The 14,015-nt window shown below is 41.3% G+C and overlaps 1 protein-coding gene across 4 annotated transcripts in view; it reads right to left on the bottom strand.

The window, feature by feature from the left end:
- CEP170 (centrosomal protein 170) overlaps window positions 1-14,015 on the bottom strand; it is a 158,151-nt gene that overhangs the window by 88,885 nt on the left and 55,251 nt on the right. For all 4 annotated transcript variants that reach the window (XM_089669775.1, XM_089669778.1, XM_089669776.1 and 1 more), the window contains exons 6-8: window positions 9,262-9,412; window positions 5,406-5,534; window positions 2,738-3,211 (exon numbers count right to left, since the gene is read on the bottom strand). In XM_089669775.1, the coding sequence (XP_089525901.1) occupies window positions 2,738-3,211; window positions 5,406-5,534; window positions 9,262-9,412 (754 nt within the window). The remainder of the gene's footprint in view (window positions 1-2,737; window positions 3,212-5,405; window positions 5,535-9,261; window positions 9,413-14,015) is intronic.

The following is a 14,015-nucleotide window of genomic DNA, read 5'->3' as shown; positions in this document are numbered from 1 at the left end:
AAAAAAAAAAAAAGTCAATATTCAATATATACTGAAAAGCATGCTTGGGTCTGTGAATTATTCAGAAATATGCACTTACCCCTATTCTCCTTTTCCCATCTGCCAAGTACATCCCAGTTTGATGTTAACGATTCTGATGTGATCCATATATCTTGGGTTGGAAAGGTCCCAAACTTCCGGATGCAGCTGTACTGTGGCAATGAGCTGAGACTGGGACACATCTTTAGCCATAAGCACACAATGAAGTACACAGCAGATATAGACACTGGAAAGCAAACATTGTGAGGTATGGGAAAACCGGGTGCAGGCCAATGGCACTGGTAACTTCCTGTTTTTTCTTTTATGTCTGTAAATGCTGCTCTTGAAATACAGATCTAAACGCCTGATGTGCATGGCCACATAGGCTAACATAGAATTGCGTTTAGAGGCATAAAGTCCGTGTGCATGAGCTCTATAAATGCTGCATCAACACGTCATAAATGCTATAGGAGTAGTTAAGGTGCGTTACTATGGAAATTAATGGAGGCAGCTGATAAACAGCAATGCCTCCTGAAAGCACTATGCTGCCTAATTTTGAGCACAACACAATGCCACCATGCCCATGTGTACTGTAATATGTGGTGCCCATTGTAATATTTATGGCAGACATTGAAGGACAGTTAAGAGGCTTTAAAAACACTGCTTAAAACACAGATGAAACACAAGGTATTGTCGCGCGTGTGAACAAGCCCAAAGTGACACAGATTTTTACATGTGACCAGATTTTTACATGTGTAGTACACAGTCAGCTGTCCATTTACCAATTACTATCTACTGTAGCATTGTTAGGCAGACCATAGACGGTGCATATTTCTTTCCTGCAACCACGGGTCAGTGTTGACAGGGGAATCCCACCTGCAAAGCCATTGTGTTCTCCTGGCAGGGGCAGCCATCCCTGCCAGGAGAAGACAGTGATAATTGCTGGTGTCTATAACAGCTGCTAGCGATAATCGCATGCAAAATCCAGCAAGCTGGTTGTACCCATGTTAATCAATCAACTTGGGTACATTCAGCCTGCCCATACGTGGTTCGAGCCGTCTATGGTTGGCTCTAGGCAGTTTTGAAGAATTAGAAGAAGACCGAGACGCCTATTTTGCCATTCATGTAAATTTAACCCTAGTGTTTGTATCACATATTAGTTTTGTTTCAGCAGCCTTATCAATTTGTGTTAATATATAAAAAGCCTTTTATCTGCATGAAATGTATTATTTGTCTATGTACATACGGACTGCCTTTTTACACCCCTTATCCCAGTACTGATTGAAAACAGCCTCCCTAAAATGACAGCTAGAGACCAATCAAAAGCACCAATATACAAGAACATTATCAGAATAATAAATGTATGCTTTAAAAGGTTACTAAAACGTATTTGATACACAAAATGTATTTATTAGAGCTGGAAATATTTTCTTCTTTTCTGCACAATCTCCTTTCAGTTGAATTCACACTAATTTGTGATAAAATGCAGGGAAAATAGATGTACATTTCCATTCATTTCTTGCGTGTTTTCATGCGCATTGACTTGCGTTGATGCACATTTTGATGAGTAATGACATGGGTTTTAGCGTGCGCTGAAATGCACTGCATTTTGCAGGAATTCCTGTGACATCACATCCTGTGGGTCACAAAAAAAAAAAAAAAAAAAAAAAAAAAGACAAAAGCAAAACTTTTTTCTTTACTTACATTGCATTGACCTGCGTTGCGTTAAAATGCATACATGTTGCATTTTAACGCAACGCAACACAGGTCAACACAGAGTTACAATGTAAACAAGACGCATAAAAAACAACTGTTTTTTAAGGTATCCTTGCGTTGACCTGCGTTTTACAGCGGTGAAGTGCAGATCAACGCACTAGTGTGAATTAGCCAGTTACTAGTGCTAGCATCACTTTCCACTTGTAAGCCTTTCAAAATGACTCATAATTGCTTGTATAGCAAATACCATTACTGTGTCAAACGTGGTATTTTTTTGTACGGTTATGGTTACTTATACATATTCATCGATATTAGTAGTTCTACAAAATTATTTTACATTTACTGGTCCTATAATTAAAACTGAAATTCTGGCTACCCCTCCCACCCACGATATTTTCTGCAGATAGCCCACTGTGTCCCTGCCGCACATTTGCTCTTTGCACAGGCTATGAGCAACCCAGTAATAATGTTATAGCTAATTTTACTATCCAGGTTTGGACAAAGGTTTTTATGCCAAGGGCTAAGGTTTAATGGATGGATGTATTAAAGTGTAACCAATTGCAATTATGTTTTTCAGCTTTGGATTGTCAGTGGGGAAGGATTAGATCCCCTATCGTGTTTTCTTTGCAACGTGTGCCGTTAGAGAGATTCATCCTCTCTATTTGTCTGGTTCCAAATTTTGAGTCATTACCAAAACAGGAAGGGAGAGGAAATTTTCTGATGGGGACACTAGTTCTGGTGATGACCAGGGATTTCCCTCACTTTGAATGGATCTCCTGTCATTTCCTGTTGTGGCTATGGGCAGGAAGCGAAGAGAAATGTTAATAGGACAAAGATGGAAAAAAAAACTGACAAGTGTTATAACCCTCTCATATTCCATTTCTAATAGAAACAAAGTTTTTTAGCTCTACTTTAAGATGACTCTGTAACATACGCGTTCTACGGAAAAAAAGTAAAATTTTAATACTAACGAAAAAATGTATAAAGCAAAATATATCATTACCTTGCAACCTCTTCAAGTACACTGGTACATCACTTTTAATACTTTTACTATCTTCTTCAGCTGCTTCTTTTAACAGTCTTGGTGGGTTATTTTGTGCCAACCAATCCGCTACTTTACATTCTGCTGCAATCATCTCTGTATGCAACCCAGCAAGGTCCTTATCTCCAGCAGACAGAGTCTTCTTTGATTTTTGACGATGGTCCATAAATTTGGTTATATGGTCTTTAATGGTTACTTTACCTGGGGAGGTCTCATCAAACTCAATTGTAAATGAAGCATGGCCTGCCCCTGAAACTTGAGAACAGTGCGGATCCTGTGCTGGGATTTCATATGTGGCATTTTCTACTTCAGATTTTTGCTGGAGTTCTTTAGAAGGGATCTCAAAGTAACTTGGCTCTCTGATAAAAGAATTTGCATTTTCTTCTTTCAATGTAGTCACTTGCTGAGCACTTTTCTTAGCATCTTTGCAGCAACCTAAAAAAGGAATTTACCAATAGTTTAGTGCAATCTGAAATAAGATGATTTTGAGTGTGAAAGATTTTCTAGCATGAATTGCTATCCAAGCTTTATAAAGGCATAGCAGCAGCTAAGGTTTTTTATTTTAAAATAACAAACATGTTATACTTACCTGCTCTGTGTATCAGTTTTGCACAGAGTAGACCTGATCCTCTACTTTTTGAGTCCCGAGTGCCCACAACAGTAAGCCACTTGCTATGGGGGAACTTGAGCAGCTCGTCCATTTGCACACCAAGCGTAGTTCGGCCCCACCCCTGCTCTCTCCTCATCGGTTCACTGGCTATGACCGCCAGCAAAAGAAGCCAATGGCTTCCATTGCTGTGTGAGCTAATGAGAGAGAGGCCTCAGAGAGCCACTGCTCTCATACACATTGATGGATCAACATGGGGCTTAGACAAGTATAAGGGTGCTGGGGGGAGTGACACCCAGAAGGTTTTTTACCTTAATGCACAAGGCCCTCTGTTTCCTCTTGTACCAAATTGTACTGTAACTGTCTACCTTCATTGTGTAAAGCACTCCGCAAACTATTGGTGCTATATAAATCCTGTATAATAATAATTTTTATTATTGACATAAAAAAAACACAAGAGTTAGAACCACAATAATAATAACATAGGGATGCACAGATATCTTTTTTTTTTTTTTTTTAAATCGGCAAATATATGAGTACCGATACTTTTGGTGAAATACTTGCCGATACTGAGAACCGATACAAAATGAATGGTCACGAACCGCACTGCAAAGAATCACATTTGATTTAAACAGGAATGCGATGCAATTCCTATCCGAATCACATGTGATTTCCTGCACCACTCCCGTGGGAACCCACAGTGCTGGCCAATCAGAAGCCATCTATCCCGTACTGTCATCCCTGCAAGGAGAGTAGAAAAAGCCTCAGGGATTTCAAATCCCCAGACTTGTGAAGCGGCTTTTCGTTGTGTGAAGGCTATGACAAGCTAGGGTTCACGAAGGAGAAGTGCAGGAAACCGCATGCGATTCAAACAGGAATCACACCGATTTCCTGTTCAAAATCTATCAAATGCGATTCTGTGCAGTGTGATTTGTGCCCGTTCATTTTGTATGGACGCAAATTGCACCGCAAAGTATCGGTTTCGGGTATCAGGAGCATTTTCACGAATATGAGTACTCATGAAAATACTTGGTAACTGCGCATCCCTATAACAGTAATAAAATGTATTTTATATAGTACCTTTAAAGAAAACTTCTCAAAGCACTTTACAAGGAAAATACAAAAAATACACAGGATAAAACAAAGGAAAAAAAATGGAAAATTATGTGAAAGCTTGTCTACAGAAAAGGTTTTTAGATTTGATAGAATGCCACATTAAGGCCTTAGGAACGGGGACCTGCTCTCCCCCTATTGTGATCATTTATATTTATTCTTATATAGGATTTATATTTGTCGCAAAAAGTTTGTGCAGTGCTATACAAAATAAAGGGAGACAGTATCGTTATAAAATAATTCAAAGAGGATTAGGATTATCCTGATCGTAAGGACATACAATCTAAAAAAGGTACTTTGTTTATGATACATTTTTTAAATTCTTTATTTTCATTTGTACATTACAAAATGAGATTCAAAGAAAAAACAAGACAAGTAGAATGCAAGGAAAATGTCCATGCTTGTACAATGGTATATAAAATGAAAAGGCACTCAATCCATCAAGGTGTTATCCTACAATAACGCAGGATTCACAAAACTGACCTAGAGAATGCCTAATAAGGACAAGATCTGATATAGACAGGATACAGTCAAAGTAGGCCTTTGAGAAAATCCCTCAGGTTTCACCAGCTCTGATCTATCTGGATCCCAAAAAAAAAAAAAACATGAAAAAGAGAAGAAAAAAATAAGGGAAAGCAAAGATGATTTGCAAAGAGGGTGAGGCAGAAAAATGTGAAGTAGGGTACAAAATAAACAGCATGAAATAGGGAGATCCCATCTGTGAATTGTCAAAAATCCAAAATGAGTCTGTATGCAAGAAACAGATCTCTGATGTTTAGCCTTTGTAAGAGGTAGTGATATTCTAGTCTCCAATATTTAATGTACTACATTACCATGTTGGAAGAATAGAATAGTAATAATAAAATCAAAATCAACTTGACTTACATAAAACAGGTTTACATTTTATACCTGTTGCACCAGCATCATGAGATCTGGCTTCTTTACTCTCATGGTTAATTGCGTTTCCTGCAGCATCTTCATCCCCCCACCAGGATGGCTGTCCATACAATGGTGTTCCACGCTTCACAGCAGAAAGGTCTGTTGTGAAAAAATAAATACATGCAGAGAGGAAAAAAGTGTTACACATCCTGCCCAATAAGGAAGGCATTACATCAGAAGTGTAATATGTTCAGAAACACACATGTACTAATAACACAGAATTTTTAAACATGTAAGCAACACTTAAAAGTATTTTTTTGCAGGCTGCTTTTCTTGAAGCATTGAACTGATATTAAAACTATCAGTATTTTACGCACTTTCAGGAGCTAATTTATTGGCTTATTGAGTATACAGAGAATGCAGATTATTTCTCTTTTATTCCTTACCAATACTCGTGTTTAGGTTGGTGCCGTGACCACTGCCCCAGGTTTCCCGTTTCAAGGTGGCTCTTTTCTCTTGCAGCATCCTATAGAGCTTTCTATGTAGAGACTAGTGTTGTATCCACCTACACCAGTGTTTCTCAACTCCAGTCCTCATGGACCCCCAACTGGTCATGTTTTCAGGATTTCCCTCAGATGAAACAGCTGTGGTAATTACTAAGGCAGTGAAACTGATCAAATCACCTGTGCAAAATAATGGAAATCCAGAAAACATGACCTGTTGGGGGTCCATGAGGACTGGAGTTGAGAAACACTGACCTACACACAGCCTCATAGCCTAGAATTGCAAGGCAATGCCCTGTTCATCACTCTTCCTCCCTTCACCAAGCTAACTTACTTGAGAAAGCACTGTTAACTCTATTCTTGTGAAAACCAGACGTTCAGAGAAGCAGCACAGAGAGCAGGAGAGCAGCTGGGGCAAGAATTACAGTGTTTGTAACCTTAAAAATCCAATTTTAATAATCTGTTCTTCAAATCTTTAAACTGTATATTTTCATATTATGTGCATTTTTGCAGATTCCTCTATTTAATACTTGCTTGATCCTGACAGTTCCCCTTCTTCCTGGTTGTAAACTGACCACACTAAACATGGAAGCTGATCCGAGCTAGTGTGGTCAGTTTGCTTGATTTTTTACTCCTGTTCGCAGGTACAGTCAACACTGTGCAAGCGCACAGCGTGCCTGTATCTTTCGCTGTCTGGTCGGAGCCATACCCCTTGCCCATCCTTCCTCTCCAGAAGTGTGCAAGTCAGCTGGGGAAGGAGGATGTAATGTGATTCTGCCATGTTCTTGACTTGCAATCCATTTCATCATACACGCTTAGCCTTTTTGGCATATGTCACTTTTAGAAGTGATGTAATCACTCACAGGATAGTCCTGCCCACTGGCCATTCTGTGATGCACTGCAGAAGGAACAGCGATCATGTGCCCTCCAAGTAAAATAAAACAAAAAAGTATCCAAAACTGAGTTCTTTTCAAAATATTAATGGATAAATTCACCTTTAAACAAAACATTATAAATGCACATTTTTTTTGCAGGTAAAAAAACTGTGCGTTTATTATTTTTTCACTTCTGGAGCCTCTAAAGCATTGCGCCAGCAATCTGCAGATCTCCCTCTGACCTGTCACTGTATCTGTTTATTCATACATCCTGTACGGGCAAAGCTGATACATACTGACAGGAAGACTCAATGAACTACCACGGCGCTCCACAGTGCCATGGCAGTTCATTGACAACTACAAGCAGACAGCTGCAAAAGCTGTCAGAACTTGTAGCGTTCTCATTCACAGAACACTGTGAATGAGTGGCGAAGCCGGCCAGGCGGGGCCCCTCATGGCCACGATTTTTAAATTGTGACAGCTAGCAGGGAAGAGAAGGTCCCCCGCTAGCTGTCACAACGGGGAATCGGAGGGGGGCAGGTGTGCAACCCTGAATATGGGCGTAACATGTATCGTGTTATGAAAGGTGAACTTATCCTTTAATTACTAAAATACTAGTAACCTTTCAGGCTATGTATTTTTAGAACTTTATCTTCACAACTACTAACAAATCATTTACTGGGGAATGTTCATTTTATAATGCTCAATGTTTTAAAGTGATTGCAAGCCCTCACTTTGTAAAACAACCCATTCAGTTTAAAATAGAAATTAAAGGCAAAATATTTGTGTATAGATTAAAAAAAAGGTATTTATAATGTTTTTATAAGTGATCACTTTCCCTCTGTTCTAAGCTGCAAAAGAGCTGGGGGGAGAACAAACCACAGAACACTGAACTTCCTAGAGAAAGGCTGTGCAGGAGGGAGTGTCAGAACAAGTGTGATCATTGGAGGAGAGCAGGCAGAATTCCCAGCACAAGTAGAGAACTGACCACGGTGTGTTCCCCTGCTTTAGTGGGGTCGGTTTTTATTAGAAAAGCAAAAGGGACTGGCAGGAACACCAGGGATTTCACACAAAGGAAGCAATACAAAGAAAACAGGATCATTTTTTACAGCAGGTACATAACAGGAATATGACGTGTTGGGTTTACATATTCTTTAAGCTAAAAATCTCTGAGGGTTTAATCTTACTTTAAGGCCGTCTGCAGAATGTTTAGAATCCAACACTGGGTGTGTTGGATGCCTGTATACCCAATCAAGTGTGTTGTGACTCAATCTGATGGTCCCTACTACACTAGAGCACACAGAAATTACTTAGAAGCCAAGGGGAGAAACCATAATAAACAGAAGGGAACAAGGCATCTGAGAAACCTGGAAGTGTGTCAGATATGGAAATTCTGCTGGAGGCTGTAGCTCTTAAAGAGAGACAAGTGAGAACTCCCCATCCACCAGAGAACTATGGCAAGTCTTAAAGTTGAACTCCAGGAATGTGACAAATACAATTCTTGCAGTGGGCTCCTCTGTACTGCTAGGGTGAACTGCTCATTTAGTCTAGGGCAGGAGTGTCAAACTGGCGGCCCTCCAGCTGTTGTGAAACTACAAGTCCCATCATGCCTCTGCCTTTGGGAGTCATGCTTGTAACTGTTAATCTTGCAATGCCTCATGGGACTTGTAGTTTGGCAACAGCTGGAGGGCCGCCAGTTTGACAACTGTGGTCTAGGGAGAGGTGAACATGCAGTATTACTTACTCTTTGTTTCAGCTCCAACACTCTTCTCATTTTCCTGATGCTTCGGCCTGTGGATGGGGACTCAACATCATCCCGTGCAATGCAGAGCAATACAGCCTGCATTGTACGCAGTGTGGGCAAGCATGCGATCGCCGCTTAAAGCGCCTAAGAGAGGAGGCCGCATAGGACTGGTTGCCCAAATCAAGGGAGCCTGCCGGAGCCAAACGTGAGGAGAATATCTCCCTTTCTGTGCACTCCTAGACTTAACAAGCATTTAAGCCTATAGAACATGGAGGCCACACTGCAAAAGTTGTTTGCCAGATTCCTGGAGCGAGTTCAACTTTAAATGTCTTTTTCAGACTGCTTTCTTTCTTTGCAGCATTATCCTTTGAGTCTACGTTGGGGGGGGGGATACTTGATGCTCTGAGCTCACAGTACTTAGGATGTTAATTTAACCTAGGAGACTGGATCGGTGAGGGTGTTAGTCTGTGAAGGCCAGATTGCTTCATTCTTAGCACAAGCTCGACTTGGGCTGTAACATTAAACTCACAATTACTTCAGAGGCTAGAAAACCAGTATGTGTATGAAGCCGATTTTTCTGAGCTGGTATAATCTCTCTACTATCTCCAAAGTACATCAAACAGGTCAGAACAGTGATAAATAAATAAAAATAAGTAACCAATGGGAATGTAAAGACAACTTCCTAAAACACAAGAAACAAGAGGAAAACTTATTTAAATGCAGAAAGTTCCAGAACTAAAATGTGAAGAAATAAATCACGATACCTGCAAGCTTTTCTTCTGACTTCAATGACTCCAAAGCTTTGTAATGAACATCTGTAAGGACAGTTGTCTTTGTGTCTGTGCTCTTGCACTTTGATCCTTCAGTGTCAATTTGTTTTTGAGAAAACTGAAGTTGACTCGTAAACTTTTCATGCTAAAAAAAAAAAAAAAAATTTGAGAATTAGGCGATTCTGATTTTGGAATCCTTCAGAATAGCTCTGCTGGATTTGACTCTACCTTCTCTGAACAGGCAACACAAGCAAGATTATATATGATCAAACTTATCTAAAATCCAGTTCTGAAAGAGAACATAAAGAAAACAGGATAGAAACAAAGCGGAAATATGGGGGCTCTTTGTGCAGAAAAAGAGGTCGTCATTCAGGACAGTACACCAAGAGGTAATCCGTATATATCTGCTAAAATAGGAGCACTACTTGTACGATGGTTGTGAATTATTGATAAAAAATATGCATGCAATAAGGCTGTCCGAAATTATCTGTCCTAAACAGCCACACAAATAGCACCCCTTGTGATTTATATTAGTATTTCTCAACCTTTTTCCAGTCAGGGCGCCCTTGTAAAAGTACTTTCAGTCTCGAGGCACCCCAGTTTAAGGCTTGATTTAGATTACTGCGAGTTGGGGAGCGCGTACAAAATTGCATGTGTTCTCAACATGCAGAAAAATGCACTGCTCCTAAGCAGAAACACAGGGGTGTCATTAATTCTTAATGGTACCCCTAAGCATTGGCAAACGCAGTACATTTTTTCGTTGTGGTGCAATTTAAAAAAAAAGGACCAGGGACTTCTTTCTGTTTTTCTGCAGGTAGGGAAGCCCAGTGAAATGAATGGACTGCCCAACACACAGCAGCACAGATGTGAACCTCCAGGCAACAACGCTGGCAACAAAAGTTGAGTACACCTCTAAGTGAAAAATGTCCAAATTGGGCCCAATTAGCCATTTTCCCTCCCTGATGTCATGTGACTCAGTGTTACAAGGTCTCAGGTGTGAATGCGGAGCAGGCGTGTTAAATTTTGTATTATCGCTCTCACTCTCTCATACCGGTCACTGGAAATTCAACATTATTATTATTATTATTATTATACAGTATTTATAAAGCACCAACAGTTCGTTCAGCACTGTACATTACAATGGGAGACAGAACATGATACAGTACAACAATAAAATGCGATACACGAGGGGTTCGAGGGCCCTGCTCCTTGAAGCTTACAATCTAGGAGGGAGGGGATAGTGGTACAAGAGGAAATAGCTGTGGGGGGATGGAGTGGAAGGAACAGTGGAGGAGGTCAGGAATTAGCAGGGGGTGGGGTAGGCTTCCCTGAAGAGGTGGGTTTTCAGGGTGCGCCTAAAGGAGAGTAGAGTAGGTGATAGTCTGATGGATTGGGGTAGGGAGTTCCAGAGGATGGGTGACGCCCTGGAGAAGTCCTGGAGGCGGGCATGGGAGGAGGAGACTAGAGAACTAGAGAGAAGGAGGTCTTGTGAGGAGCAGAGAGTGTGTGTAGGGTGGTACTTGGATATTAGGTCAGTGATGTAGTTTGGGGCAGTATGATGGACAACTTTGTACGTCAGTGTTAGGATTTTGAATTTGATCCGTTGGGCAATCAGAAGCCAGTGGAGAGATTGGCAGAGGGGGGTGGCGGAAATGGAGCGGTTGGTAAGGTGGATGTCTGGCTGCCGTATTCAGGATCGATTGAAGCGGGGATAGCCTGTGGTGAGGCAGGCCAGTGAGGAGGCAGTTGCAGTAATCGAGTCGTGATATGATAAGGGAGTGGATGAGCTGCTTAGTGGTTTCTGGGGACACCTCATGGCAAAGAACTCTCTGAGGATGTGAAAAAAAAGAATTTTTGCTCTACATAAAGATGGCCTAGGCTATAAGAAGATTGCCAAGACCCTGAAACTGAGCTGCAGCATGGTGGCCAAGACCATACAGCGGTTTAACAGGACAGGTTCCACACAGAACAGGCCTCACCATGGTCGACCAAAAAAGTTGAGTGCATGTGCTCAGTGTCATATCCAGAGGTTGTCTTTGGGAAAGACATATGAGTGCGCCAGCATTGCTGCAGAGGATGAAGGGGTGGGGGGTGAGCCTGTCAGTGCTTAGACCATACGCCGCACACTGCATCAAATTGGTCTGCAAGGCTGTTGTCCCAGAAGGAAACCTCTTCTAAAGATGATGCACAAGGAAGCCCGCAAACAGTTTGCAGAAGACTAGAAGACTAAGGATATGGATTACTGGAACCATGTCCTGTGGTCTGATGGGACCATAAGATAAATTTATTTGGTTCAGCTGGTAAGCGTGTGTGGCGGCAACCAGGTGAGGAGTACCAAGACAAGTGTGTCTTACCTACAGTCAAGCATGGTGGTGGAACTGTCATGGTCTGGGGCTGCACGAGTGCTGACAGCACTGGGGAGCTACAGTTCATTGCGGGAACCATGAATTCCAACATGTACTGTGACATACAGAAGCAGAGCATGATTCCCTCCCTTCAGAGACTGGGCCATAGGGCAGTATTCCAACATAACGACCCCAAATACAATTTTTAAAAGGTTCACGCTACCCACTGGAGTGGATGTCCTTTGACATCACATTCTGTGTGTAGAGAAAGAGTGTGATGAGGGAAGACATATTCATATTTGGAGAATTTTTGTGTAGATTTTCTCCATTTTGTGTTAATAGGATGTCTACCACAACAGCCCTAACAGCGCTAGCTATACTCAGGAGGAGGAGGCATATGAAGAGTCTGGGGCAAACAAGAAGATGCTATTGGCTACATCCACTGCTGTCACAATGTGAAATTAAAGGACAGTTTTGGACCTTATACCAGTATTTCACACTCTCCAATCCCCCAAATATGGCCCCTGGTATTTTCCTTATGAGGGAGAAAATAAATCACAAAGCAAATATTTTTTTCCTTTTTTTTTCTCTACTTGCAAGGCATTGACCTGGATCAGCGCAGCATTTTGGTTTGAACAGGACACATACAGTCAGGTCCATAAATATTGGGACATCAACACACTTCTAACATTTTTGGCTCTATACACCACCACAATGGATTTGAAATGAAACTAACAAGATGTGCTTTAACTGCAGACTGTCAGCTTTAATTTGAGGGTATTTACATCCAAATCAGGTGAACGGTGTAGGAATTACAACAGTTTGCATATGTGCTTCCCACTTATTAAGGGACCAAAAGTAATGGGACAATTGGCTTCTCAGCTGTTCCATGGCCAGGTGTGTGTTATTCCCTCATTATCCCAATTAGAATGAGCAGATAAAAGGACCAGAGTTCATTTCAAGTGTGCTATTTGCATTTGGAATCTGTTGCTGTCAACTCTCAAGATGAGATCCAAAGAGCTGTCACTATTAGTGAAGCAAGCCATCATTAGGCTGAAAAAACAAAACAAACCCATCAGAGAGATAGCAAAAACATTAGGCGTGGCCAAAACAACTGTTTGGAACATTCTTAAAAAGAAGGAACGCACCGGTGAGCTCAGCAACACCAAAAGACCCGGAAGACCACGGAAAACAACTGTGGTGGATGACAGAAGAATTCTTTCCCTGGTGAAGAAAACACCCTTCACAACAGTTGGCCAGATCAAGAACACTCTCCAGGAGGTAGGTGTATGTGTGTCAAAGTCAACAATCAAGAGAAGACTTCACCAGAGTGAATACAGAGGGTTCACCACAAGATGTAAACCATTGGTGAGCCTCAAAAACAGGAAGGCCAGATTAGAGTTTGCCAAACGACATCTAAAAAAGCCTTCACAGTTCTGGTACAACATCCTATGGACAGATGAGACCAAGATCAACTTGTACCAGAGTGATGAGAAGAGAAGAGTATGGAGAAGGAAAGGAACTGCTCATGATCCTAAGCATACCACCTCATCAGTGAAGCATGGTGGTGGTAGTGTCATGGCGTGGGCATGTATGGCTGCCAATGGAACTGCTTATCTTGTATTTATTGATGATGTGACTGCTGACAAAAGCAGCAGGATGAATTCTGAAGTGTTTCGGGAATATTATCTGCTCATATTCAGCCAAATGCTTCACAACTCATTGGACGCTTCACAGTGCAGATGGACAATGACCCAAAGCAGACTGCAAAAGCAACCAAAGAGTTTTTTAAGGGAAAGAAGTGGAATGTTATGCAATGGCCAAGCCAATCACCTAACCTGAATCCGATTGAGCATGCATTTCACTTGCTGAAGACAAAACTGAAGGGAAAATGCCCCAAGAACAAGCAGGAACTGAAGACAGTTGCAGTAGAGGCCTGGCAGAGCATCACCAGGGATGAAACCCAGCGTCTGGTGATGTCTATGCGTTCCAGACTTCAGGTTGTAATTGACTGCAAAGGATTTGCAACCAAGTATTAAAAAGTGAAAGTTTGATTTATGATTATTATTCTGTCCCATTACTTTTGGTCCCTTAACAAGTGGGACGCACATATGCAAACTGTTGTAATTCCTACACCGTTCACCTGATTTGGATGTAAATACCCTCAAATTAAAGCTGACAGTCTGCAGTTAAAGCACATCTTGTTAGTTTCATTTCAAATCCATTGTGGTGGTGTATAGAGCCAAAAATGTTAGAATTGTGTCGATGTCCCAATATTTATGGACCTGACTGTAAGAAGCAATTGTTTTTTAGGTGTCCTTGTGTTGACCTGCGTTTTACAGGTGCTCTAAAACGCGGATCAATTCACGAGTGTGAATTGATCCGCGTTTTAGAGTGTGAATT

Source organism: Staurois parvus, unplaced genomic scaffold (assembly GCF_062004578.1).
Source record: "Staurois parvus isolate SC_StPar_1 unplaced genomic scaffold, SC_StPar_1.0 ptg000081l, whole genome shotgun sequence".
Classification (NCBI taxonomy): domain Eukaryota; kingdom Metazoa; phylum Chordata; class Amphibia; order Anura; family Ranidae; genus Staurois; species Staurois parvus.
The sequence above is the reverse complement of the archived record's forward strand: the minus strand, read 5'-3'. Positions and strand labels throughout refer to the sequence as shown.